Source organism: Hippoglossus hippoglossus, chromosome 24 (genome assembly GCF_009819705.1).
Source record: "Hippoglossus hippoglossus isolate fHipHip1 chromosome 24, fHipHip1.pri, whole genome shotgun sequence".
NCBI classification, from domain to species: Eukaryota; Metazoa; Chordata; class Actinopteri; order Pleuronectiformes; family Pleuronectidae; genus Hippoglossus; species Hippoglossus hippoglossus.
In genome coordinates this window covers 20314899-20342228 of record NC_047174.1, presented here as the reverse complement: position 1 = coordinate 20342228, position 27330 = coordinate 20314899, and the positions used below count along the sequence as shown (strand labels likewise).

Genomic DNA, 27330 nt, shown 5'->3' with positions numbered 1-27330 from the left:
CGTATGCGGCAAATTGCGTGAATATGGGTTACATAATAACATTTGATTAACTGATTGATATTCTCTTCTAATGATCGTGTGTGTTATCTCCTACCATCTCACTCACATCACATCAATCTACACTCACCTGATGTAGAATATAAGGACGGGCTCAAACACCACCATTATGCCAGATACCTTGTGGCATCTGGCACAACTCTTGCTTGTTGGCAAGTCTAGTGTTTTGCCTGCTTGAAGTCCATGGGCCTGTACTACGAAGTGAGTTCAACTTACCCAGGATATCTCTCAGTTATCCGGCTGAACCTAACCTAACAAACGCAGTCAGGCTAAGCGGTCACACTACGCTGGTCATCAACTTGTTAAGTTAACCCAGGATTTCCTCATCTAGATATTAGCACGTGCACATAAAAGGGATGGGGTTTACGGTGACCAATCACTGACATTGATAAATGTACTGGCAGCAGAAATACCAACAAGGACTAAAAAGTACGAAGAGTATAAGAACACATTATCCAGACTAAAAGAAACACAGTTAAAGCTGCTAAATACAGGGACAACCTGAATGTGTAAGTTAATGTGTTTATAGTAAAACTGTCCTATCATTAGGGCAAGAGTAAATCTGACAAATTTCTCTTGTGTTTCCATTACATAAGTGCTTTATTTTCATGTATTCTCATTGTATGTATGAGAATTTTAGCCTTATTCTTTTAAGTAAAAGTTACTCAGACACTGGTGGAAGTGGCAGCTCCCAAAAGGACATGTTTGTACGAGGTATGCGTCAGTGTTAAAACTACTGTGTAGCCAATCCAACATAATAGTAGCCTATATTTTACGAATCATTAGAGGAAATGAGTAACATGTATTTACTTTCTCTGCAGTTGATGGTGAGACACTGGTGTTGCTGCCACCACCCTTGCACACACTGTCCCACACAGAGGTAACAGTGACTTCAACCTGTCATGCACTGGCATGTCATTGGGGATGAGTGATGGATTATACCATTTTTATGTCTTATCCTCTCAGGTGGAGGCCTCTCTAGAGGACCTTGGAAATTGATATACAATATAAAAAACTACAATTGAAAAAGTGGACGCTGGAGGTAGAAAAACAAGAGTATGAAAAGAGGGTAAGTCTGTTGCATTCTTTATTTTGAAGCATAGAAAACAATTTAAATACAATGTATTTTCCTTTTCTTAACACTAGCGGGAGAACAAAGCTAATAAAACCTTTAATTCAACTACAACTGCATGTTTGTGTTCCTTAGGTAAAAAGCACAACTGAAAGACTTCATTTAGTGAAAATGAAATGCAACATAAGGCCATTATTTACCAAAAAACTGCTGTGTGATGGCCTCTCTCACAGCTCGACCACTTAGATGGTGTGGGGCAGACCTGGGCAGTGTACGGTCCCTGGGCCACATCCGGCCCTTTGGCGGTCCCTGACCGGCCCGCGTGAGGTCAATGGGAAATTAGGAATCAAACGTAAATAAGTGCACATCATGCACAGAATACAACTAATTAGCTTTTATTTTTAAGACGACTTATTTTTTACATCTGTACATTTTGAATGCCAGCGAGCGTATGCTGCTTCACTGCAATGTGTTGGCGAACAGGGTTTAGGAGAGGTGTGAGTTAGCTGTTAGGCCGAAAAAATGTCAGCTCACGTTAAAAAAGGAAAGATTGATACAGAATGTAGAGTTTTTAACAAGATATGGACTTCTAAGTGTTTATTCACTGAAGTCAAAGGTAAAGCCATGTGCTTAGTTTGTGGCGAACAGATTGCTGTGTTTTAGGATTACAATCTCGCCATTACGAGACTAAACATGCAGAGAAATACAAAAAACTTGACTGATGAAGAGCAGACACGGACAAATGAAGCTTTGCTAGCCAAGCTGCTTTTACCAAGCTTTGCACATCCAGGGAAGGAGCAGTCAAGACAAGCTTTGTGATATCCCACAATATCGCAAAAAATAGTAAGCCATTCTCTGAACTCAAAGAGTTTTTGGTGGACTCTGCTGCATTAATATGCTCTGAGAAAAAGCATTTTTGAATGTGCCCCTCTCCAGACGAACCGTAACGAGAAGGATCGAGGACATCACAGGAAATCTGGAGCTTCAGCTAAACTGTCTAAAGTAGACAGATTGGACTTTTTCTCCTTGGCTCTGCATGAGAGCTGTGATGTCCACGACAAGGTACTCATCTTTGTACGTGGGATAACGAAAGACTTCGAGATTACGGAGGAGCTGGCATCAATGCGGTCATTGAAAGGGACGACGACTAAGAGTGATGTGTTCCCGGAGGTAAATGCATGCTTGGACAAGCTGAAATGCGACAAACTGGCAGGTGTTACAACCGATGGTTGTTCAAATCTGACAGGGAAAAATGTCCGACTTTTGAAGCAGATGCAAGATAAAGAAGTGAAATGAACCCAGAACTGAAATAGCTATTTTTGCCTTGTATTATACATCAGGAGGTGTTGTGTAAGTCAGTGCTAAAAATGAACCATGTTATTGATGTTGTAACTAAAATAGTTAACTTCATCAGGGCAAGAGCATTGAATCTCAAACAGTTTGTTGCGCTTTTGAACATGGCGACATACTGTAGGCTACCACACAGCTGTCGGACGGCTCAGCCTGGGCAAAGTGCTTAAAAGAGTACGGGATCTGAGGGCAGAGATTTGAGAGTTTTGTGAGAAGAAAGGCAAGGACATCCAAGAGCTCTCAGATGCAGACTGGATGGCAGATTTTGCATTTGCTGTTGATGTCAATGCACTAATGAATGAGCTAAATACCAAACTAAAAGGCAAGGCCCAATTTGCACATGAAACGTACAGCCTGGTGAAGGCTTTCATGAGAAAGTTGCAGTTTCTTTGTGGGCATGTGGGTAACATTCTCACCCACATGCCAACACTGAAAGAAGCCACACCATCAGCTGATCATCTCCACAGATACTCATCCATGTTAGGGACACTGCATGGTGAGTTTTCAAGGCGATTTCAAGACTTCAAAACAGATGAAAGTGAAATGCACATGATATCTTTCCGCTTCACGTGCAGTGTGGATAATGCGCCCAGTGATGTTCAGCTGAACTCATTGACCTGCAGTCTGATACACTACTAGCAGAGCACTTTAGGTCACTATCACTGTTGGAGCTTTATTCTTCTCTCAAAGAGGAGAACTTCCCATACATGAGGAGGCATGCTCAGAAGATGTTGGTTCTCTTTGGATCTACCTACATCTGTGAACAAACATTTTCCGTGATGAAGTTTAACAAATCCAGATACAGATCCTCTCTCACTGTCGATCACCTGTCAGCTGTCCTTCACATATCCACCTCAGACATTCAACCTCACTTCTTCAAGCCCAACACAGACTACATTTGTCTTCACTTGCCTAATCGTAACATTTACTCTTACCAGTAGAAGATTATCAAAATTGACTGCAGATAAAATTAGTATTGAGCAGAATTGAGTTCAGCCTATTGGTCCAGCCCTCCACAACAGTCTCTGTTTCGTATGTGGCCCCTTGGGAAAATGAATTGCCCACCCCTGGTCTAGGGTGACGGAATCCACAACATCAGGGGGTTGTTGTTTGAAAGAGGGGCTCCTCTCCTTCCGTGTAGTTGCAATGTTGTGCAACACTGTACCTGCAGAAATTATCCTGCAAGTCCAGTCTCGGCCTACTCTTGGCATACATAGGCATGGAAAGCGTAAACCCTTTAAAAGACCAAATGTCATTTCTATCCTGGCCCTGGTTTTGCAAATGGCCACATTAAAACTATTTTGTGACCCTACATAAGGTTCGATAAAGGCCGTCATTAAGAGGGGCTGGCAGGCGTACCCCCTGTCCCCCAACAGCACTCCACTGAACACCCCTGAAAATAAAAAATAATATTACAATGATTTGTGTTACCAAATGCAGTTAGATAATTTACCAAAGCAATTGTTTGCAGTACCCTGTTCCAGTCTGTGGCAAAGTGCAAACTCCCTGAAGACTCATGGACTGAGCCAGGCCACTTTGCCTCAATGGTAGGGACCATGCAGAGTTGGTCACAAGTCCTCTGCAAAGGCAATGCGGTTGACTCGCATGCATCAAGATAAAAGCATTAAACTCAATGCACCATCATTTTTAAAAACACAGCTGACCGCACCTTCCTCTTCCTTCATCTCCTGAACTGGCGTAACTGTAACGGTTGAGTAATGTATGCTAATACTAAATTGAGTCGATCCAAATTCAAGCTCAATGGACTCTCTCTTTTTCCTGGTCACTTAAAATTCATCAACTTTGACTGTAAATGATGTTCACAGCCAAATATCGTAAACACACAATGGACACAATTTCCTCAGTATCCCGTCGAACAAAGACACGGCAAAGGCAACAGCAAGGATACACTTTTAATTTGCACATGCTACACCTTACTGCTTAAGGGATACTGTTGTGACACCAAATTTTGTTGGAGAAATAAAAAAGTGAGCTGCTGGAAGAGGGTTTTGGAGATGCGGATTTCGCAAAGCAGAAGCAGTTTATTGATGCTCAGAAGCGAGATTAGCAGAAGATGTGAACACTGTGTAACGATGCCTGATTCTGAAGGCTGTTCTCTACTGTATTTAAACCTGGGTATCCTCACAAGGTTCAGACTCATGCTGTAGCTCACAGTTACGTCTCTCCCACTAAGAGATCCATGACCCTGAGACTTTAAGGGACTGACTGGTAATCTTGGCTGTTGTTATGGCTGTCTACCTTATCAGTGACATGAGAGGAATTTTCTAGAAGCAGATGGTGAACTATTGTTTGTACAAAATGACATTTGACTCTGATCTTAGGGTCGTGTACACGGTGTGCTTGGCTTTCAAGTGGTTAAGTCGTGAGAACGCAGCTGTTGCGATGGCAACATGGACGTATTGTCACCTTTAAAGATTACAGAGGCTAACACATCAGCAAGCTAACAGTCATGCATCATAATGCAGGTTATACAAAGGCTTAACAACAGAGAGAAAAGATGAGGCTGTTGGGAACATCAGCATTTTCCTCAGTCAGATAATTAAATTAGAAAGAAAACTATGAGATTTTAAGCTTAAAAATGAACATTCATGGCCTCTGCCATTTTGGAAAAGGTCGGCAAAAATATACAAAACTGGTTATGGTTGTTAACACCATTAGAGGGCAGCATTCATGTGTACTCTTCTCGTGAACGGGGTAAAGATGACCCCATTTGAAGGCAGCGACAGTTTAAACACGTTTTAATCTTTAAAGTGCAGTTTTCATGTTTTACTGTTTAGTACCATTTAATCAAAGAGGGTTAAACCTTTTTGACAGAGATCGACATAAAAAGACCCTTTAAGTTCAGAGTGTAAACCGATCTCTACAAGGTGATCTAAAGTATTATATAATTACTTATAACATTACAAGTAAAACATAGTGCTGTTATATAACATTAGCCCTCTGTGATAGGTATGTCATTTGTTTTTTTTCCTGAAGCATCAATGTCTAAACTAAGCAACCTTTTGCTGTTGCATTTGGTCAAGATGGAACAGATTTTTAGCCATCTAAAATGGAGCTGCAACTGATTATTTCATTGTGGATTAATATGAAAGTTGTTTTCTCGGTTATATTCAAATATTTCGATTTGAAAACTCGAAAAGTAGAAATGCTCCTCACTTCAAAATGATTCAATTGACTGCGATTTAAGATGAAGAAAAGCAGGAAATACTATTTTTTAACAAAATGGAACCAATTGAATGGGAATCGGGGGTTGGGGAGAAGTGGAGTCTAAATACAAACTAAAAGACAAATAATAACAAATGACAGCAGCATTAGAAGAATCAGTATCATGACATTATGACATTTAATTTTCATGAGCTAGACTGTGCTTCCATCTGATGGCCAGTGAGTGAACTGGTCTAATCAACATGCCAATTGGAACAACAAATTGCTTTGAAAGAAATGAGCATAGTGTCAGAGGTTTGTTTTTAAAATAACGTAGGAAACAACACAAATCGTGTTACTTTCTATCTAAAATGATGGTCTCCAGCTACATGAGCCAATAACATCTGCACCTTAGTATTGAGTGTTCCTGAGTGCACATGTGTCACTACAGACCAAAATGTTTTTCTGCTTGGCTGCAATGGTCATCTTTCACTGCAGACATTTTCATGGATGGAAAAACACTGGTGTAACTAACAACATGAATGATGGCTCTGTTCTGCTCAAGTGTCCCTGTGAGCCATGGCAGTGATACAGTGAGCCAGCATCGACGACACCATGACCCTGAAACTGACAGAAAAATGACATCAATCATTTCAGTTAGTGATGTTATTCTAAATTGCTTTCTTTTCCAAATCTTAAAAATGATGATAATGATATATAATAAGGGAGCAATTTTCGGCCTTATTACACATCCTAATTGATTTTTGTATATGGAGCAGACATTTCCAGCTCTGTGGGTCAGTCCATAAAAGGAGTTGCTCTGGACTTGTTCCAGTTCTATAGTTTAATGCGGTCCAGTCATACTGAGCCCACAATAAATCAACGACTGACTGTAACAGAAATAATAACTCAAAGTTTTGGACAGGTTATAGAGGAAACAATAAAAGAAAAATCTAATTTCAATTCAAAATACTTAGAAGCTGGGCTAAATAAAGCATTAGGTGTCCGGAAGTGACAATCAAGATTTTTGAATGGGCATTCAAATGAAGTCTTTACACCTTATTTGAGAGTTGCTGCAGATTGGATCCAATTTCTTGAAGTTCGAGAAAAATATTTCTCATCTTGAAAAACAATAGAAGTCTCGAAGTAGTAATTAGTAATGCACACAGACAAGTTGTTAGACTACATGTAGAAAAACTGTAGTTGAAACAGGAGCTTTGAATTGAAACGCAAACAGGGCGATTTACTGTCAATTATTTATCTATTCTTTGCTAATATTAATCTAAAAATCATTTTTTATCCAGAGTAAGTGGGCCAGATAAAGATGTAGTGACCCAGTGTACATTAATTCCAACACTGGACTTCATAAATCAATCTTATCGCACTAGTTGAACAAAACTCTAACTAGTTAACTAGTGCAGAAAATTGTAGGTCACTCGTTAACTAGTGAGCTGAATCCATGTTTGACTAGTTAACATGTCAGCGATTTTGCAACTCACTAGTTAACTAGTGAGACTTTCAGCGTTACTAGTTCTGTCCAGACGGCCATTAGTGTGTCAAAAAGCTTTGTTACTAGTAAGGTTTCTGTTGGAACTAGTTGGACAAAAGTGACACTAGTTGCTGAAAAAGAGTGACTAGTTAGAGTTTTTGTGCAACTAGTACAATAAGATGCTGAACTAGTGCGACCAAATGTCCAACTAGTTCTGACAAAGACCCAACTAGTGGAGGGGACTGACATGTGATATCAAGGATATGGAATACATTCTCAAATGGCTTGCCATATAGTGCCATTATCATTAGATGGGATAGCACCACGTGTCAGTTATTTTGGTCTGTTGCTCCTCTGGTGGACAGTGGGTACTGTGGAGTGTAACTGTGACACTAGATGGCGCTGATAGATTTAGAGCAGGATGTCAACCACCGTCAAAGGCCATAGAAGAAGAAACACCAGTGTTGTCTTCCGCCCATAGACTTGCTGGGTATCACGTGGAGGCAGAAGAGCAACGTGGGAGCTACTTTCTCTGCGAGGAAGACGAACTAAGACACAGAAATGACGCAGCTAAACAATGTGGTGTAAGTCTGACACTCTATCCTCTGGATATCACCGTGTTTACGCTTTTATTTCCTACAGAATTAACTTGGTTTGTGCCCGCGAAGCTATCTTTTATTAGCCTAGCATCGAAGACTGTAGCAGGCCAACATTGGCTTCACGTATGGGCAGAGGTGTGGTTTAGGATACATATGTTTTGCTAACACTGGCATTGTGTGTTTGTGTGTGTCCGCAGAAAACCCAAGACAAAGCGGGCCAAGCGCTTCTTGGATGCCAGAGCGCCGAAGCTGAGTGAGGACCTGAAGAGTGCCATGATAATGAAGGGGGGGAACACCAGTCTCACCGTCACACAGGCGCTCAAGGACGTGGTAAGTCACCTGAGCTGCTCTCACATCTTCTCCTGACAGCGGCTGGATGTGAGGAGACACACGACACACGACCCACTCACTGAGGGCGGCTGCTGTTCTCAGTCCGGTCCACCTCCTGATGCTAACACCGTGAGCAGGTTAACAGGAACACATCCTCACTTGTGTCTGCGTGTCCCTGACAGCAGCTCTCATCGCCTCCTCTTAACTGTCAGTGTTTGGTTTTAAGTTTATGAAGGTAGTTAATGTGTAATTCTGATACGAAATTACTAATATATGTAAATTAAATGAATCCAGACAGATTACAAAGAGTCTTGCAATCCAGTTCCATCAAAGTCAGGCAGTGTTGCCAATTTAGCGACTTTGATATTGGACATAGACAAAAGAAAAATTTGGGCATATAGGTCAACATACATATAGTAATCATTTTAGGTTACTGTCCTGTAACTACGTCTATCGCCATATCGGCATTTTACACTCAGTACTGTACCGCAACAATGCAGACTCTAAACTAAAATGAAATTCAAATCCGATGGCACTTTACTCGTAACACACGGGCACTGCACAGAGCGTGGGAAACAAGGTTACAGTAGGAGAGCTCCGCTACCCTGCCTGTCCTTCAAACTCATGTGTGAAGGTTACTGAGCAAAGCCCAAGTCCTATAAGGTACCGGCTCAGTAACCTTCATGCATGGGTTTGCAATCATTACAAAAGTAAAGTAATACAACTTCTATTGAACTATTATTAGAAAACACACAAAAAAACACCTTTCACACACAAGGGTCAATCAGTTATGGTTCAATGATAAAAATTAACAACCAAACAAAATATCCATCCTGCAAGAGAATGGGATGCCGGTCGGCAGCGTGGTGTATGCTAATTAGACGTATCTACGTAACATGTGGAGTCCACGCAATCCAGTGACTTTTAGCTACTTTTCAGAGAGCAAATAGCTGCTTCTGGTGAGATTTTTTGGGCCACACAAGTCAGGTTTCACCAATAAAGGATAAAACAACATTAAGACTAGAAAAGCCCTATATAAATACAGACCATTTACCATTAAGTGTCTCAGTAAATTGTTAAAGCACCATAAGTCTCCCCCCCCCCCCCCCTTAGGAACATATAAATCTCAAAGAGAGCCACAAGTGAGCGATCCCCCTGCTAGGACAGACAGAAGTATAAGAGTGCTATGTGGAAGTCTTTGTATTGATTCTACAAGATGTAGCAAAGTCTCCCTCTACCTATTGGGTGTTTTAATGGTGTTGGTGGTGGAGAGTGCTGTCTAACACATCAGTCCAAATTCTCCCATTATAGATGTTCACTTGGGTTCAGATCTGATGACTGTGCAGGCCCAGCATAAGATTGACATTGTTTTCTTTGCTGCGTTTCTCCACACATTTCCCAGGTTTTCCTTTTGTCACCTGCCTATGTATATGTGTATTATATATAAGTATATTAACACATTCCATGTGCAACATGTTTATAGCAGAAACACTAGTTAACTAGTGTGTGTTACATATGTGTTATTTAGAATCGACCACAGGTTAACAACAGTGACCTACTGACCCACTATAATTCAGACTGGTAATATGGTGGTAATAACATTGTGAAATACTGGACTGTATTTTTCATTAGAAGAGCAGAGTGGTACTCCCTTATTTGCTCACATCATTGTCAGTCCAACTTGTGACTGAGAGTTTTTTTTTTTTATTGTGCTTTGTGATGGAGTCTAAATGAAGTGATGACTTTGGGACAGTTGTGAAACTAAATAAATGTGTTCCTGCAGTATTCCCTGAAGAAACCCAATGCTGTGCTGTACAAGAAGTAAGTGGCCTTTGTATCTCAGGAATGATCAAAACTTAAAGTGCAGATAAAATGGCGCATTTTATATTTTCCTTCATGCCGTTAGATGATAACTTCATATGTGCATTGCAAATGACTAAATGTGTGATATTACTTTATGCAACATCACAAATGGTTTTACATATTCAAAGTAAAAATATTAGTATTATGACAATCCTACTGCATGTGGGTGTTAATTTATTTGTTCATACAAAACAAACAGAATTTGTTATGGCATTCTCTAAGAGCTGAGTGAGAGATGATGACAGCAGAGGTGGATGGTTGACATCATTTATGTTTTCTCCTAAATGTTCTATTCTCTGGTGTCACATTTCCATGACATTTCACATCAGGATTGTTATGCTGCAGAACGGACAGAATGATAACTATCTCTTGGAAAAGTTTTAGGTTTATTATTGATTTTTTTTCATCTGCTTTTAACACAATTCAACCTTACATTTTAACCCTTAGGCTTTTAGAACATTTTAACCTAAGTTTTAATCTTGTGGGCTGGATTTTAGATTTTCATAGAAACGGGACACAAAGAGTCAGAGTGAATGGATTTTTATCAGATAAAGTTTGCTCTTCCACTGGCTCACCACAAGGGTGCGTGCTCTCTCCTTTTTTCTTTTTTATCCATTATACAAATATGTGTCAGAGCTCTTTTAATGATAGGATCATTTTCAAGTACGAGGATGACTCTAGGAATGTGAGTCTGCTTCAGGCAAATGAGAACAGCCATGGACCAATTGTTGAGCTCTTTGTTAACTTAACATATCAAAAACCAAGGATATGGTCATTGATTTTAGAAAACTTGCCCACACACGAATACACATTTATCTAAGATTTTATCATTTTCTTTGGTGTCATGGTTTGATAACCTGTCTTTGAAGGATAGAAACAGACAGAGTCAGGTTGTGAAATGAGCCACAGAGGAGCCTAGAGTCCCTGTTCAGCAGACAGTTAGGATAGCCAGCTCCATTACTAGTGATGACTCGCACCCTCTGCATGGGGAATTTCAGCTTCTTCCCTCTGGCCAAAACGCTATAGGAATAGTTTTGTTCCAGCTGCAATTGTTCATTTGAACAGTTTATAGCTGTATTTGCACAGTTGGCCTTATCCAATCCTCTATTGATAGCGAAGCATTTTATCACTTTTGGTCATGGTTTTTGTGGTCTTGTCTTCTGTCAGCGTGTTATAATTTTGAATTGTGTTTGGATGGATTCCTCCTCTTTTTTGCTGCAAAATAAATCTATCTACGGGTACAAATAAAGTAACCTAACCTTATCCAAAGCATGGGTTGATAATATTCTTTAACAGTCCAACAGAATCAATATTGAATTAACCTAGTGAAACAATCATAACAAGGTAACTTTAGACATGTTGAGTGTCCATCTGCAGTGGATTAAAATCTGCTACTTCTTCTCAGAAAGAACATCACTCGGCCGTTTGAGGATTCCACTTCACTGGTACGTGTACAGGAAACATTGCAAATGCACCAAACTACAGTTAAATGCTTGTAAATGTTTCCCAGGTGTATCACTAATCATTTGAACTCTCCATCAGGAATTTTTCTCCAAGAAGACAGACAGCTCTCTGTTTCTGTTTGGCTCTCACAACAAGAAACGACCCAATAATCTCATATTTGGTAAATTCTCTTTCACTCTCAAGTAGTTGTAAAGTATACATATATACACCAGGTAATTTATAGTCAACATGCATGTAGCCCAGAATCTGATGTCAGCATAATAATCAATGATATGTAAACCTGTCTAAACACTAAATATGTCACAACATGGAAGAGTGTCTGTTGTGTGGATTGAAAAGCTCATTTGTTTTGTTCGCAGGTCGTCTCTTTGACTTCCATGTGCTGGACATGATCGAGCTTGGGATTGAGAAATTTGTCTCGCTGAGTGAGATTAAGGTAACTGTTGCAGTTATTCTGTTGTCAAGGAAATTGGATTTTCTATAGACAAACCAGCTGGCGATGAAACCTTTACATTAATCTTATTCATTTTACCATGTCACATAGAGCATATGAGGTGGCCCCACATACATCTGTAGTTGACATTAATGCCTTCTACCCATAGTCTTATGTAGGATTTCACATTAAAGGGATAGATTATTTGTGAAATTGATTTCAGTCTCAGGCTTGGGCCTAAAATGTGAAGCTGGAGTCAGGAAACAGTTTGATTAGCTTAGCATAATAACTGGAAGCAGTGGGAAAGCCTAGAATGAATAGCAGGATAGGGCTGGGCGATATGACTTCAAATCAATATCACGATTATTGCAAACTTTTACCTTATGATAATTATAATGATTATTCTGAGCCTGAAAAGCAAAGAATTTTGATCAGCTGATGTCAACAGTTGGTTCCTCTTTCCTTGGTTATGTGTTGAATCTGCTGTTGTGCTAGTGTTCCAGCTGAGTTTCTGTCAGCCTAAATACTTTTCTGCTGCTTGATGTTTGCCTCTTTGTTTTAGTGGCCTCTTAAATGAGCCTTCATGGGGTTATGATCATGTGAAAGTAATAATTACTCTTCATGTCGGAGTAGCGTAGGGAATTTTTGTGCAACAGCAAACTCAAAATATGTGTAAGTCACAGTAGATGTAGCACACAGCTTCAATCTGGTATCACTGGCTGGTTTCTAGTTAGATTCAGTCATGTCATTAGTGTCGTGATTCACATGCTTTTTCCATGTGTTAAGCATAGACAAGGAATAAACTAAGATGACCATATTTGAAGACACGTTATACATAAATGAAGATAATTCTTAAGGGTTCACCTTTTTTTTATACTTAGAAAGTGTCGACTGAAATTGTAAGAAGGTAATCCTGTTCCACCACCTAAAGCAGAGCAGTATGATCACAACTATTTCTTTAGAAAAACAGAATGAATTTGAAATAACCATAAAAATCAATCCTGCCGTGCCCGAGTGTGGAACTCACAATAAAAGTGATGCGTCTGCGGTTCAGTTCAGGGGCTGCATCCTTTGGAGGACGCGGTGTATGGGGCCCACAAAGACCGCCTCCTTAGTGAAGTTGGACATGAACAGAAAGTTTTAATGCCCCTTGTTTGTTTTTTTTAAACATGTGTACCATTAGCTGTTTGGTTAAGTTGAAGCGTGATACTCAAGCATTAGACGTGTCGTTGTTTGCCGGCTCCATTACCTCTTTGACAAACGGTTTGCCACTGAAACGCAATGAACCCCGGGATAGGTTGGGCTGGGAAGGATCCACCAGGTGGGGCCTTTTGTTTCTCGTGATGGAAGGACATTTGTTGGTCGCAATCGAAGGAACCTTAAAAATTAGACGACCAAGTTATGCTCCTGTGACACACAAATGCAGCCTCCGAAGGATGCCGCCCTTGAATTGAGACACAGATACATTCTACTTTTATCCAGTCCCTTGGATAACAAGACTGATGTTGAAAAATGCAGACTGTCCAGCAGAGGACAGCAGGTGACCACAAATAAAGTGAAACGTTTCAGTGCTTTTATTTCAAATAGATTTTAATGTGACATCATATTTTATCCAAATAGACAACAAGGTTTACACTGATATATCCTGCATAAACACATACAGTTTTAGTGTTATTTGAGACCTTTAGGGCAGCATGGTCGTCCAATAAACCTCTGGACAGACTTTAATAAACTCTTGTCTGAGAACAGACCTGACCTCCTGTTCAGGTTGTAAAACTATTTTCGTACTGGTTGATCACAGTATATCGTCCACATAGGATCAAGTAACAAAACCTCAAGTTAACAATGCATTACACTAAACCAGCGAACAGGCTCAACTGTAGCGTTTCCATGACGACCAAACCAGTTTGACAAAGTAAGGCCACAGTGTCCTCTTGTCTAAGATTGTTTAAAATGCAACCAACTTTATTCATGTGTTGAATTTCTTTTCACTAATAATAACTTAAGTCTCCTAAAATATTCTTAATCCTCTCTGTTGCAGGTGAGTAAATGTCCTGAGGGAACTAAACCAATGCTCGTGTTTGCTGGAGAGGCCTTTGATACCGAAGTTGAGCACAAACGTCTGAAGAGTCTGCTCATAGGTACACACAAAGGATATAAACTTGTCCCTGCAGTTGTTTTAGGTGAAAATGATGTGTCTGCTAATGTTGGCCCTTGTCCATTTCCTTTCCCCACTGTTCAGACTTCTTCAGAGGCCCCAATGTGCCTGCAGTGCGCCTGGCAGGTTTAGAGCATGTTATACACTTCACTGCCCTGGATGGGAAAATATTCATGCGGAGCTACAGGTACTGAAACTAAAGTCGCTTTAAAATCCTCTTTGCATCTCAGTTGGTCAGTTGGTCAGCTTTGGGTAAAAGGGAGCACATTGCCGACTCTGTCACATTGGCCTGTGTCTAGCTCGTGTTTCAATCCTGATTAGAAATGGGTTTGAAAAAACTAAGTTTCTGTTAGATATTGGTATGTACCACTATCCACTCTTATTTTCTCTGCTAACACCCACCATGACAGAAATACGGATGTAATGTGTCCCTGCAGGTGTCTGCTGAAGAAGTCTGGGTGTCGGACACCACGGATAGAGCTGGAGGAGATTGGGCCGTCTTTTGACTTTGTCATGAGAAGAACACATCTGGCTTCAGACGACTTGTACAAGCTGGCCCACAGACAGCCTAAGGCCCTAAAGGTAAACGTCACCTGGATAAGATTCCTGTATATCCCTTTAAATCAGTCTTTCTTTTATGGAAAATGGGATCAAACTACAATGAGAGGTCCCAGTGCTGGAAAAGCTGGATGACAAAAATTAACAAAATGCCTTGAATTTTTGGGAGCTTCACTTAGTTTTTCATATTTTATTTTAACATTGGTCCATTTTAGCACATAATCCAGTCACTAAAAATCTGTTATTAACAGGTTTAAGTCCCCATGATACTGCTTAATACACAACAAAAAAAACATAGTTGGAAGGTTTGAAATGGAAATTGAAACATACTTTCTTCCAAAGATGGCGCCAGAGGAGAGGCCATGTTTTTACCTAGATTTAAAAATGGTAAACCTCTGTACAGTTCCCATTTATAAACATTATTCTTACTATTTCAAATTTGATCTAAAATTATCACCAAATTGTGTAATATTTCAATTTAATGAAATTATGCAGCCATAAAGTCATGGATCCTTGGCTTTGAGATATTTAAACCGGGAACAAGCTGATGTAAGATGCTGTCAGAAAGTATGGAGGAAGATGATTTAACTGAAAACTAAGACTGGCACCAATGATTGAATGATAGACCAATGGACAGAATAAATTACCAATATGATCACCTATAGAGCCACACTGCTAACATACCTGAAAGATTATAAGATAAGAAAATGCCTGTTTATTCAATGAATCAAATTTTATTTGTATAGCCCATATTCACATATCACAATTTGTCGCATTGGGCCATAACAAGGTTATTCTCAAACTACATTGTTTAAAACATGAAAATATAACCGTTTCACAGGATGGGTAGTATTGATGTGTCAGTAGTAGAAAAGTGGGACCTGCAGTACAGTTGATGTATTGGTATTATTCAATATTATTGAATGTTTATCTTATTTATTATTTTATGTCGTATTACTCTGTATAAATTCCATGACCAAACATTTATCAAAAAGTTCTGAATACCATTTTTTCAGTTCTTAATGTTTCTGCTTTTCTCTGTTTCAGCCAAAGAAGAAGAAGAACATTTCCCATGATACCTTTGGTTCCAAGTTTGGCCGGGTGCACATGCAGAAGCAGGATCTTTCCAAGCTGCATACCCGCAAGATGAAGGGCCTGAGGAAGAGGAAGGGAGAGGTGGTTGCTGAAGAGCAGGCTGGACAGGCAGCCAAAGTGGCCAAAGAAGAGAACTGATGTCCGAGATGGGAGAGCTGGACTGCTTTCGTCACTCGTGCATGTGGATCAGTGTCCAGAACTGGACAATCACGGTGTTTATAACACCAACCATGTGCTTATCATTGCCAGATTTTACTGTTGGAAGGACTTTGCATGTGAGTTGCCACCAGGCTGTCAGGACACAGATCTATTATTCCCTGTCTTTTCTTTGCCCCTTGTATTTTCCCATGTGACATTCTGGTGGTTCTTTGTCATGAAAGTGTGAGCTCAGTTCAGTCCCAACAAATGTCATCCACTGAATTATCAGAATGTAAGTTAACCAGCAGGAAATAAAACTTTTTCTAAACGTTTTGTTTTTAACAAATAGTTTCCTGTGTTAATTGTTGGGTCCTTAAGGATCGTTGGTTTTGTTCTTTTGATCACCTGCTTGTGTATTGATAAATCCTCTGTTAATTGAAGAATTGTCTACAAACTTGTGGGGACAGGAAGTCGTCGGGCTAATCAGAGTAGCCACTGTTACATTACATCGCCTGATAGGATCTAAATAAACGTAAACACATTTACTATCTTTCTGTTTGTCTTCCTGAAAAGCTAAGTAAACAACTCCCCAGTTTCACACATGACGATCTAAACCTGTACCTACTTTGACTGCACAGGGACTAGATCAGGATGCAGTGCTTCTTATAAAATGTTTTTTAAATGTATTTAAGGAGCACTCAATCTTTAGCATTTCTGTGATGTGGGATGAGCAACTAGGGGCCATGTTCATAATTTGAGAGCTTAGCAATTAAAATTTGATATAAACGAGCTTCATTTCTTTTAATTATTGAAAGAACATGATTTAATGTAGGTTTTTAATCCATCTTAATATGGAACCAGTTACTTTGAAACCACAGAACAACATAGTTTTTTCTAAAATGTGGAAATAAAACACTGATACTAGAGGAATGATTAAACTGACTATAACCTGAAACAATACCAGCAGAGTGGGTGGTCATAAATCCAATGCACCCCCTTGTATTTTCAGTCACTCCTATATAAGACTATTTACTAATTTGTGGTATTTGCAGCTGTATTTAGCTGCCACTATTTGATAATCATTTGTTATTGAGCTCTTACTTGTTGCATTCATGGTTTTTACACCAATGTACAGCAGTTTAACAAATGTCTGCTGACCTCTGAAGTGATGTTAAATAAAGTGAAGGTCCTTCAGGGGGGGATTTTAGGGTTCTCTCAAATGTCAGTGTTTTGTGTTTGTCTGGATTCTTTCTGTCGTGATCTCCCCAAAAAAAATTCAAACATCTCACCCACTTTTTTTAAACTCTGTTCACCACACATCCATGCGCACGGCTGACTGCTTGTCCAGCACTTATCTATTTTTAGCAGCTGGGAAGAGGAAGCGAGACCGTTCATAGCAGCTTTAAGGCGCCACGGAATGGGCGGTACCCTGTGAATTTATTATCAGTATTTAATTACTAGTACGTGCGTCATGTTGATCATCAATGAAGATCAAAGACCATTTCTCATTTTGAGCCTTAATGACAGTGTCCAATCAGATGCCGGGTGCCGCAGAGCCCCGCCCCTCCTTGCTGTCTATATATAATATTGCAACAGCAGCATTGGATCAGTTAGAGTAAGAACAGCTCGTGTCTGAGCAGCTCAGCTCGCACTGCAGCTTCCCGTCTATGGAGACAGCTTCCCCCTGACCTGAGGCGCCACTGCTCACACACAGCCCGGAGCGTCCACCTCTCAGCTTAGCACTGGTTTGACCTCCACACCGTTAGAAACGCCAGCAATGACAGAAGGGAACACTATGCCAGACGGTGATGCCGCCGGTACAGGTGAGGGGGCCGCCGCTGCACCCGCAGAGGACAGGCAGCCGGAAGAGGACAAGAAGGAGAACGGGGAGACTAAACTGACAGTCCCGCAGCAGGCGGCGGCTCCCGGAGCGGAGGAGGTCGAGTTTGTGCACCCCGAGGGCGGCTGGGGATGGGTGGTCATGCTGGCCGCCATGTGGTGTAACGGCTCGGTGTTCGGGATCCAGAACGCCTTCGGTATCCTCTTCCTCTCTCTCCTCCGGGAGTTCGGCTCCGAGAACGATGACGACCTCCGCTTCAAGACAGGTGAGCGGGCAGCGGGCCGGGCGGGGGCGGCGCGGGGGGGCCCCCCTCCTCAGGTGACGTGGTGCTGCGTGAGCGTGTAATGATTTACTGTTGTGAACAACGTGCTGCTACAAGCTAACTCCCTGAGGAAGAGGTGTCCTCGACTGTTATTGGCGCAGACACGAACCACGACCTTCGACCTCTCGACATGTCTTCTGTGTTTAAAAAATAACTCATGTCTTTACAACAAAAGTTGCAAAGGCTTGTACCACCAACTGTAAGTCCGCTAAAGTCAGCTAGCAAGTACATGGTCTGTATTTCTACAGAGCTTTTCTAGTCCTGATGACCACTCAAAGTGCTTCACAGTACAGTTTGTTGACATTCACACACACACACACACACACACACACACACACACACATTCATACAGGGCATCTGTTAGCAGCACTTTTTCTTCGAGGCGCAACCTAGATGTAGGTTTTAGCCACAATTGATCATAGTATTATATGGTATTATACCTTTTGTAAATACATTTTTTTTTTCTGGACTGGATATGGTGAAAGGGCTGACAGTTTATCTCCTTCACAGTGAATATGAATGATGGATTGTTTTGTCTGGATTCACCTCCATGAAAAGATGGCTTAAGATAGGGAGGCGATTCAGAGTCAATGAAGAGGACCAAAAAGTCGTGCGTGCGTGCGTGCGTGCGTGCGTGTGTGTGTGTGTGTGTGTGAGAGAGAGTGAGACACTAACCCAAAGAGTAATGACCATGTGTTGCTCTGCATTGATTGTAACCACCTGTTGTTGGTGTTTGAGCATGTAAGAGCAGAGCGACACCGTTTGTCGACTGCAACGCTGTTTACCCCTGAAAGCCTTCACCCACCCCTCCATCGATACAAGATATCAACTTCTATTTAAAAAAAAAAGAATTTCCATAGCGTTCGTCATTCTGGAAAACAGCAAACGCGTCACCACGTGTGAACCCTGAGCTTTCAAAAGAGTGAGAGGTTGGTCATATGATCTTTTCTAGTGAAATCAGTAAACATGACCCCATTTGAAGTCAGCATGTGTGTTGACTTAAAGGTGGTTTTTACTGAGTAAAAGCAGTGTGTGTGATCAATACATTGCATTTTGCTCATCCCAGTGATATCCTGGGGTTTTTGCTCATAAAGGACTTATGAAGCAGATGTTCGCACCAGAGCTCTGACTAATATGTATATGAATCCTATAAACACCTTTTGGCAACTGCAGTAATTGTAATGGAAGTTGCCCATTTATACCCTACAGTTACAGTGATATGTAATACTTTTTATTATGCAGAAATTCTGGGTTATAAACAGTTCAGCGTATTTACCTATTTAAAAAAAGGCGATTGACTCCTTTCCTATTGTCAGTAAATGAGTTTGCCTTTCTGTTTTTGTTAAATTGTGCGACATGTTCAATGTCACAAATGCCCTGAAAACTGAGGCGGTTGTTCCTTAGTGGGGTTATAGTGGGTTTTATAAAAAATAAATGGGGCTTAACTGACACATAAGAGGCCATATTTTTACAGAACTGTGCAACGGTCTAAATGCTTAGTACGACAGGGTATAAGAGACATTGTTTTTGGAGATGCAAGAGTTTTGTGGTATATTGTCCAAGTATTCTCTGAGATTAAACTCACAAATTTATGAGACCCGAAGTACCCTTTTATTTCCTTGAGCTTCAGGATCACCTCATGTTTGTCTGCTCCACTCTCTGCCTGCCACGCTCGCCACTCATCGCACCTCTCCACAACCAGCTCATCTCCACTGGTCTCTAGCTTCACTCGACCCCCTGCCTCGCCAGTCTGCTCCTCAGCTCATCCCCATGCCTCTTGGCCAGTCATTCAGTCCCGCTCACAGCTCAGCCTTCTTTGGCTCTGTCCTGCAAATCCCCATCCCCACTTTGCCTCAGACTTCCCAGCCTAAGCGGCTCTGAAATATGTTTTTTTACCTAACTAACTGCAGTGGCAGTACTCTAGTGTTACTTTTATTTATTGTGAGAGCAAAATTCATTGTGATTCATCAAATGTTAAAATTCCTTTGGGTGAGAGCTTCAATTTCAAGTCCTTGCTGAGGCCCTAGCCTGCTGAACCCCACATAGACGGTTACCTTGCAATGTGGCCACAAGCAACAGTTGATATAAAGGCCCAGGGCACAGCTTTGCATGCAAACTATAACAGTTTAATCCTATGAACTCAGAATTATAATACTGATCATATGCGGATCAGCAGTAATCAAAAAACAAATAGGTTGAGTCTTAAAGGTTAAAATGTTTAAACTATTCCATACTTCCAATGAAATAAACCTAAAATATATAACAATGAAGCAGATAAGTTAGCTTTTATATTGCCTGTATTACAGAGAAGTGTGTAATAGAACACACTGTGCCTTTGGAAACCGTTCAAATTCAGCGTGTTATGCAATCATTTAGGTCTCCTTAAACCTTTGAACCTGGTATTGGAATCGATGTGATCTTTGCCACAGCTGTGTTTAGGTGGTTAGTATTCATTAGGTATTGATGTTGTTGAAAGTTATCATTTTAAATACGTTGGCATTGGAATAAAAAAATTAGTCATTTAGGATATCCAGCGTTTAGCAGAATTGTCCACTATTGCTGTTCTAGTCTGGTGATTGGGTAGCCCTAACTGAAAGTTGTGATGGCTCCCATGTGAAACTGAAATTAATTTTAGTTTTCATCTGTTATTTGAAGATTAAATGTTCCCTGTAGAGTTGTTGACCTCCAGGTTTTGACTGCTATGGCACTGTTACCTTGTGCATGCCCCAGCACGTGGCAGTTGTGATGTGATATACAGCCCTGCCAATGATTTCACAATATTCCTCTGATCTACTGGTGGCAGCAGTGTGCCAATTCTGCAATGCACCAACATAGACAGAGAAGAGAAAGACTGCAAGCAAAAATATGGACATAACAATGCAGCATTTGAAATGCTTAGAATATGAAAAGTTGTGAAAACCTGTAGGTCCTCTCTAGAGCCAGTGTTTGGTTTGTCCATTCTGGGCTACTGTAAAAGCATGGTGGTGCAATCTGGCGGACTCTGTCGAAGAGGACTTGCAGATAGAAAGGGCATATCCTAAGGTAATGAAAATACAATGATTTCCAAAACATCATCATGTAAACCATATTCAATTTCTGCCGATTTATCTTTTGAAATACTACAAACTTGACCTGAATTGAATTTAAAAAGTTGAGCGCTCTGGGTGTTCAAAAGTAACTGTTTCTAGCCTCAGCACTATCGTTATTGTTTTTTTCCGTCTACAACACATTTAGTTTGCTATCCTAGCCTTTCATGGTGTGGGAATGTGTTTCTCACCTGTCAGATTCAACTGTTTCGGTTTGTAAGAGCGTGTTTGCGATTTTAGTACCATGCACAGTGTGTCTTTCTCTTCTCTCTGCTCTTACACTGTAATCTGTTGTGAGAGCTCACCCAGCTGTCAGCCCCCATCCAGACCTCTCACAGTCCGCCTGTCAGTGCTTCATTTACTTAGAATCACTAAGGAGCTCTAGTAACTGGTGTTGAAGTGTTACAATTTTACCTGCTGTCACTTTTCACTAACTGCACACCTTCTTTGGAGCCTGCTTTGTTGTCCTTGTGACATGGCAGCAGGAGGTGAACTGCTTTCTCTTCTGCTGTATGACATCACCACCTTGGTATGAGCCTTTGCAGTTGTTGGGAAACCAGGTTTTCCTTGTGTGTGTGCAGAGTCATATCACTGATAAAATCATAACCTCCACAAAACCTAATAATTATATACTACAGATTTATAACAATGTTCTTCTTTAAGATGAAAAATCTGCATGTGAAACTGACAATGTGTGTGTAACCAAGGATGTACAGCTTTGATTTAGAGGTTTCATGCTCTTGTGATAACAATGGAGGTTAGGGTCAGCCCTTTTTTTCCTTGCATTTGTCCAGCTCTTGACCTGAGCGCACATGTATCTGTGTATTGTTACAAAACCTGTTTACATTTTCCCAAAGTAAACATGAAGTTCAGCTCTTCCTGCATTAATCACCCAGTTGAATGGTTGGGAAGTGGGAAACCGGCAGAGAAGAAGTGCAGAGGATGGCAAGGGGGAAGTGGAAGGGGCCAGTCGCTTTGAGAGTCAGAATGAGAAGACAGACAGACTTGATAAACATCATGTATCATTATGATGGGATCCCTGCCCTTCTAATATTGGTGTTTCTGTAAGATAAGACCTGCAGTGTAAAGACTGATAGTCAGCACAGACTGATTTGATTATCTTTGAGAGGTCTGGTGATGACTTACAGACAAAACATTTGATCTCTCATTATCATCCTCATTGAGAAGGATTTCCTTTGTGCTACTTTGATAGAAAATAGTGTTTACCCTATTTTTACCCAACGTTTTAGAAATTATAGCCTATATGACAAAATTGTATTACTTATGATGTAATATGCATAGTAACTTTAGTTCAATTATGTTTAATTCAGCAAGGCCGATTTGACAGAAAATTATTATAAAATGGAATTTATAAACAAGCCATTAAATCATCACTTCTTCTGTGTTTATCTTTTTTGTATTATTGTCAAGTAATTTTAGGTTTGATTAGGATTTTGTGTTACTTTTTAAGTTAAACATGCATGCGTTTTTTAATGGATGAATGAATATGACCCTGGATTACTTAGCTGGGAGCTGTGACAAGCTGTAGTTGACCTCTTGCACAACATGGCACTAAATGCAGTGTGCACGATTTCAGTTGATAAGGTAGGCAGTCATATTTTCTCTTGATTCGTTTGCATGGTTTCATCTTAGTTTTCTGTTCTGATAAGGTCATTTACTTCTTTACTGCCCCTTAAAGCTCAGTGTTGTTTAATTAACTAACACTGTTAGAGCTCTTTGATGACCATGGAATTATCTTATCCCTATGGTTAAACATAATGAGAGTCAAACACAAAAAGCAAATTGCAAACATGTGCTGCAAGGCACATTTTTTTTCAGCAGGATCTCCTTCGTCATCTAAAGAAATACTTTATTCTCTTATAGCCTGTGACATCAAAACAAAGTATCAAATCCTTGTTGTTGTGGCATGAATACACTTTCCAAACGCACATTCTGTGTAAGACCAGTTATTCATGACAGGCTTCTTGACATCCTCAGCTCTCACACGACAGGTGTTTTCTTCTCTGGCTCCACAGATAATGCACACAAACCTGGGATATTAGTTTGGTTAATCAACCAATCATGATGCACAATACTGGGGCGGGGAGGTCCATCTCATAGACTAATCTGAACTGAGGCCAGTGGCCTTCACATCTGTGTTCCAGACTCTGATTCCCGCCCTGTGGGAATGCCAGATGGAGGTTGTTCCTGGGCCTCATGCCATTATAACCACTTACCCGCATGTACCAAGACCTTTGGACCAGACACAGGGTTTACAGTCCTTGATTTGGCTGTTTTGATGAATCTAAAGTAACCTGACCTCTTGTGGTGGATATACTTTTAGCTCAATAAAAAGAAGTCAGGTGCCCATACTTTTCCTGAATATCCTTTTCACTCAGAACACAAGTAAAACGTCAAGCTGGAGTTACTATTTTGTCTCTGGATGTGAAACTGGCACATCCATCGGTTAAGCTGAAAACATTTTTTCAGTATCACTGTCAGTGAAGGCCACCACGCTGAGTATGCTCAGAACAACAGGCTCCACTGCAGCTATGCAGCTGACACTCCAGTAATTGGTTGGAGTTTGACCCGCCCCTGCCAGCATTAGATGAAAGGTAGTTTAAGTGTGGCAGCCATAAATCCATCAGCAAGAACTCTGACCCTGACCGTAGTGTGTTTTTGCAACTCAGACCGATGTTAAGACTTCGCTATTGCTCGTGCACTCTTTTCCTGTCACGAGATCATAAATGCCATTCTTCCATAATGCAATAAGATGACGTACTGCTGTAAGACCGCCTGGCCTTTTACAATTACAGGATAACGGGAAGTGCAAGTTTAGTGTAATGTTATGAAGTCAATGTTGAATCAGAAGTGACATCTGCCTCAACTAGCTGTGAAGACAGGAGAGAAACGAGGAAGATAGAAAAAGAGGGGGAGAAATAAGAGACATAGAATAGGAACAATAGTGTAACTTTTGTATAGAAGCATTGTCAGACTGATGGTTACAATGATACCAATAATAAGTAAGAGGATAATAGTACACTGCTCAAAAAACTTAGGGGACCACTTAAATCACACAATAGATCTTGATGAACAAATTATTCAAGTTCAAAAGCTTTACTGATGTATATTGTATAATTTTTTGAGAACAAAAAGGCATAACAACGGTCACTGGAAACCAAAATCAGCAACCCATTGAGAGCTGGATTCAAAACCACAATGAAAAAACTATCATCACAGACTGATCAACTTTCAGGAATTTCATCACAGCAACTCGTAGTGTGACTCAGTACTGTGTATGGCAGTGGTCACCAACCTTTTCGAGCCCAAGATCACCTTTCAATTCCAAACGTAAGCCAAGATCTACCACCCTGATACCAAAAAAACCACTAAGGCAGCCATTCCCAAACTTAAGAATGCCGTGCAACAAGAATATCCGGGAGAAGAAAAACACATTTGAGGCGTAACCAAATATACTTACGGCGTGTAAGGCTTTTTTTGCAAACCTGTATGTGTAAAAGAAGAAAGATAGCTATTAAAGATACAGCCACTTATTTTGTTTCATGAAGGATGAAGCATTAATTTTGAGTCTTTAAAGCCCATAAATGGTAGAGAAGGCTTTGCCTTTTAAAATTACCATAAATATGACTATTTCCTTGTATAAAAGTAGTCCTGTGTACTCAAATAATTACCAGTACTATACAGTATGAAGCCCTGCATCTTCTGCTCCTGCAAATATTTCACAATAAAACCCCATTTTTCTTAAACAAATTAAATGATTTTATTTGAAACCTGCTTTGAAACCATTTATGTTTGTGACATAAATTCAACAGATTAACATTAAGACTCAGGTGAAAGATAATTTTCTCTGTTTATTATTATCTATTTATCTGTCCATGTCACAAATGTACGTATTTCCAACACTTCCCGAACCCGTTTCAAAGTAAAAGCACTCCAGCATTTCACTTCCTTGAATGTTTGAATGTTATCGCAAGACCGGAAAATGCAGGTCTTCATACCGTAGTGTCCTGATGTTTAGTTTAGTAAATAATCTGAGTTGTGTTGAAGGAAATGCAGGAGATAAACCATCAGCTTCGCCACAAGCAACGAACACACTGCGAATGTGATCAACAGACAACCGACACACAGCTGATCTGCCGCGCAACTGTAGCTGGTGATTCCAGAGCTTTACAGGAATCAACAGTGAAGACTATTGAGATCGACCAGTCGATTGCGATCGACCGGTTTGGGACCACTGGTGTATGGCCTCTGCGTGCCTGTATGCACTCCCGACAACGTCTGGGCATGCTCCTTATGAGTTGGAGGATGGTGTCCTGGGGGATCTCCTCCCAGACCTGGATCAGGGCATCAGTGAGCTCCTGGACAGTCTGTGGAGGTACTTGGCGTCATCGATTACAATGATACATAAGGTCCCATAGGTGCTCAATTGGTTTTAGGACAGGGGAACACTAGGGCCAGTCAATGGCATCAATGCCTCTATCATCGTTGAACTGCCTAAACACTCTGGCCACATGAGGCTGGGCATTGTCCTGCACCAGGAGGAACCCAGGGCCCACTGCACCAGCCCTGAGGATTTCATCCCGGCATCTAACAGCAGTCAGGGTACCGTTGGCTATGATATGGAGGTCTTTGTAACCCTCCAAGGATATGCCTCCCCAGACTTTTTCTTATTTTGTTTTCCTCATTTGAAATGTTATGTAGTCTTGCTGTGTGGAATCACTTTTTGTAGATTTGTGTCATTTTACAGCAGAAACCCAACTGGTAATAGTCTCATTCTGTTAATTTCATTTCAAGTAGATCTAACAGTTACAGACTTAAGAACATTCGAGTGTGGAGCTCTAATTGCTGGCCTGTTTGGGCAACCTAAGTCATAATAACACAACATTATATGGATCTAAGCAGTCCAAAAAGCCATGACAAGTTTTAAGCACACACAGGTTAATATTTAACTGGCTGTTTGATCTCAGTGGAGTGTAAGCGTGAGTTTAGGTGAAGGTTGCCAAGAGATAAAGCCTGGAGCAGGCCTTCAGTGGCAGCAGAAGGACCAATTGTTAGAGCTTCTGCAGATGACACACATCATCAGACCACAGCCTGAGGGGCTGGAAGACAACATGAGCAGATTGATATGTTGGCCTGTTGTCAGGCAACCTCTGAATGACTGGAAAGGTGGGGGATGTACTGAATCTCTACAGCTGGAGTCATTGAGTCAGTGCCCCTAGGTATTAGTTTGATATTGAAAAGTCGATGCAGTCAACGAGAATAGACTCAGTTGATGAGATTTAAGGTGTTTGACTGTGTTTCCATCACAGTTCTGCTTTTTTTTTTTACAATCCTTTATGTGTAAAATAAGAAAGATGCCTATCAAAGATACAGCCACTTATTTTGTAGCAGTCAAGCTTTTAGCTATATAGCAATTAATGAAGCTTTAATTTTCGTCTTTAAAGCCCATAATTGGTAGAGGAGGCAAACTCTGATTTAACTTTAATCTCTTCTGTGTCTTGTCTTGGTGGTAATTCACTTTGTAAATGACAGCTCAGACCTCATCAAACATCACATGTAGCACCATGAGAGGCATATGATCAGTCAGCTCAGTTAATGAGCATAGAAAGTTAGCACAGACAGCCTCTGCACTGGGAATATCTGCATTTTAAAGTTAGAGTATAAATATGTCTGGACTGCTGCTGGCAATATGCAATGATAAAAAACAGATTTTATTTTCTGTATTGTGTTTAGTTTATCTAAAGTCATATTTTGTCTTCAGTTCAGTAACCTCAATGAAGGACTTAGCTCATAACTTTGATGAGACTATTCCATCTTCAAACATTATGCAGACAAAATTGGACCAGTCAGGCTCTGCAGACATGTGGCAACCTAAGGCAAACCCAAATGGCTTGTTGCCATTTCTATACTATGCACTTAAAATGGGGTGGATGAAAAGCTCCCCCAATCACCAACCAGCTTTGACACACCACCCCTTTTTCTCTCCTCTTACACAGAACACAACTCCCATTTTTCTTATGGACCTCTCGTATACGGGAAGTCATTCCAAGCATTCTCTACATATGATGTGTATTCTCCCTGTTTTATACGCAGCCATAAATTACTCTCCGCCTGATCCCCTGACTTTTTAGCTGCATCATCAAGAATAAGTTTTCTCTTCCTGTGGTGTGAGGCCAGAAAACGGATGAGGGACACAAAGAACAACTTCGGATGCAAGCACACAAAAAAAAAAGGCATTCTACAAATGGCTTCCAGCTGCTCAAAGCAGGAGATGGAGTAGTGATTGTGAT

At 40.7% G+C, this 27330-nt stretch overlaps 2 protein-coding genes and 1 long non-coding RNA gene across 4 annotated transcripts in view; 2 read left to right on the top strand and 1 right to left on the bottom strand.

Annotated features, from left to right (window-relative positions):
* Positions 1–941: 941 nt before the first annotated feature.
* Positions 942–10663, bottom strand: LOC117758620. Its single transcript, XR_004613325.1, has 3 exons — positions 10384–10663; positions 9744–10353; positions 942–954 (listed from the first exon to the last, which is right to left on the bottom strand). It is a non-coding gene; the product is annotated as an uncharacterized LOC117758620 (long non-coding RNA).
* rpf2 (ribosome production factor 2 homolog) lies at positions 7565–16114 on the top strand. The gene is made up of 10 exons (XM_034580449.1): positions 7565–7717; positions 7930–8062; positions 9846–9883; positions 11331–11370; positions 11468–11549; positions 11749–11825; positions 13864–13963; positions 14065–14167; positions 14418–14562; positions 15586–16114. Exons 1-10 carry the CDS (start codon positions 7695–7697, stop codon positions 15769–15771), a joined length of 927 nt encoding a protein of 308 aa, XP_034436340.1. The 5' UTR covers positions 7565–7694; the 3' UTR covers positions 15772–16114.
* Positions 16115–17380: 1266 nt separating this feature from the next.
* The window catches only part of slc16a10 (solute carrier family 16 member 10), a 29859-nt gene continuing 19909 nt past the window's right edge, over positions 17381–27330 (top strand). For both annotated transcript variants that reach the window (XM_034580448.1, XM_034580447.1), the window contains exon 1: positions 17381–17876. In XM_034580448.1, the coding sequence (XP_034436339.1) occupies positions 17549–17876 (328 nt within the window). In that variant the 5' untranslated portion in view covers positions 17381–17548. The remainder of the gene's footprint in view (positions 17877–27330) is intronic.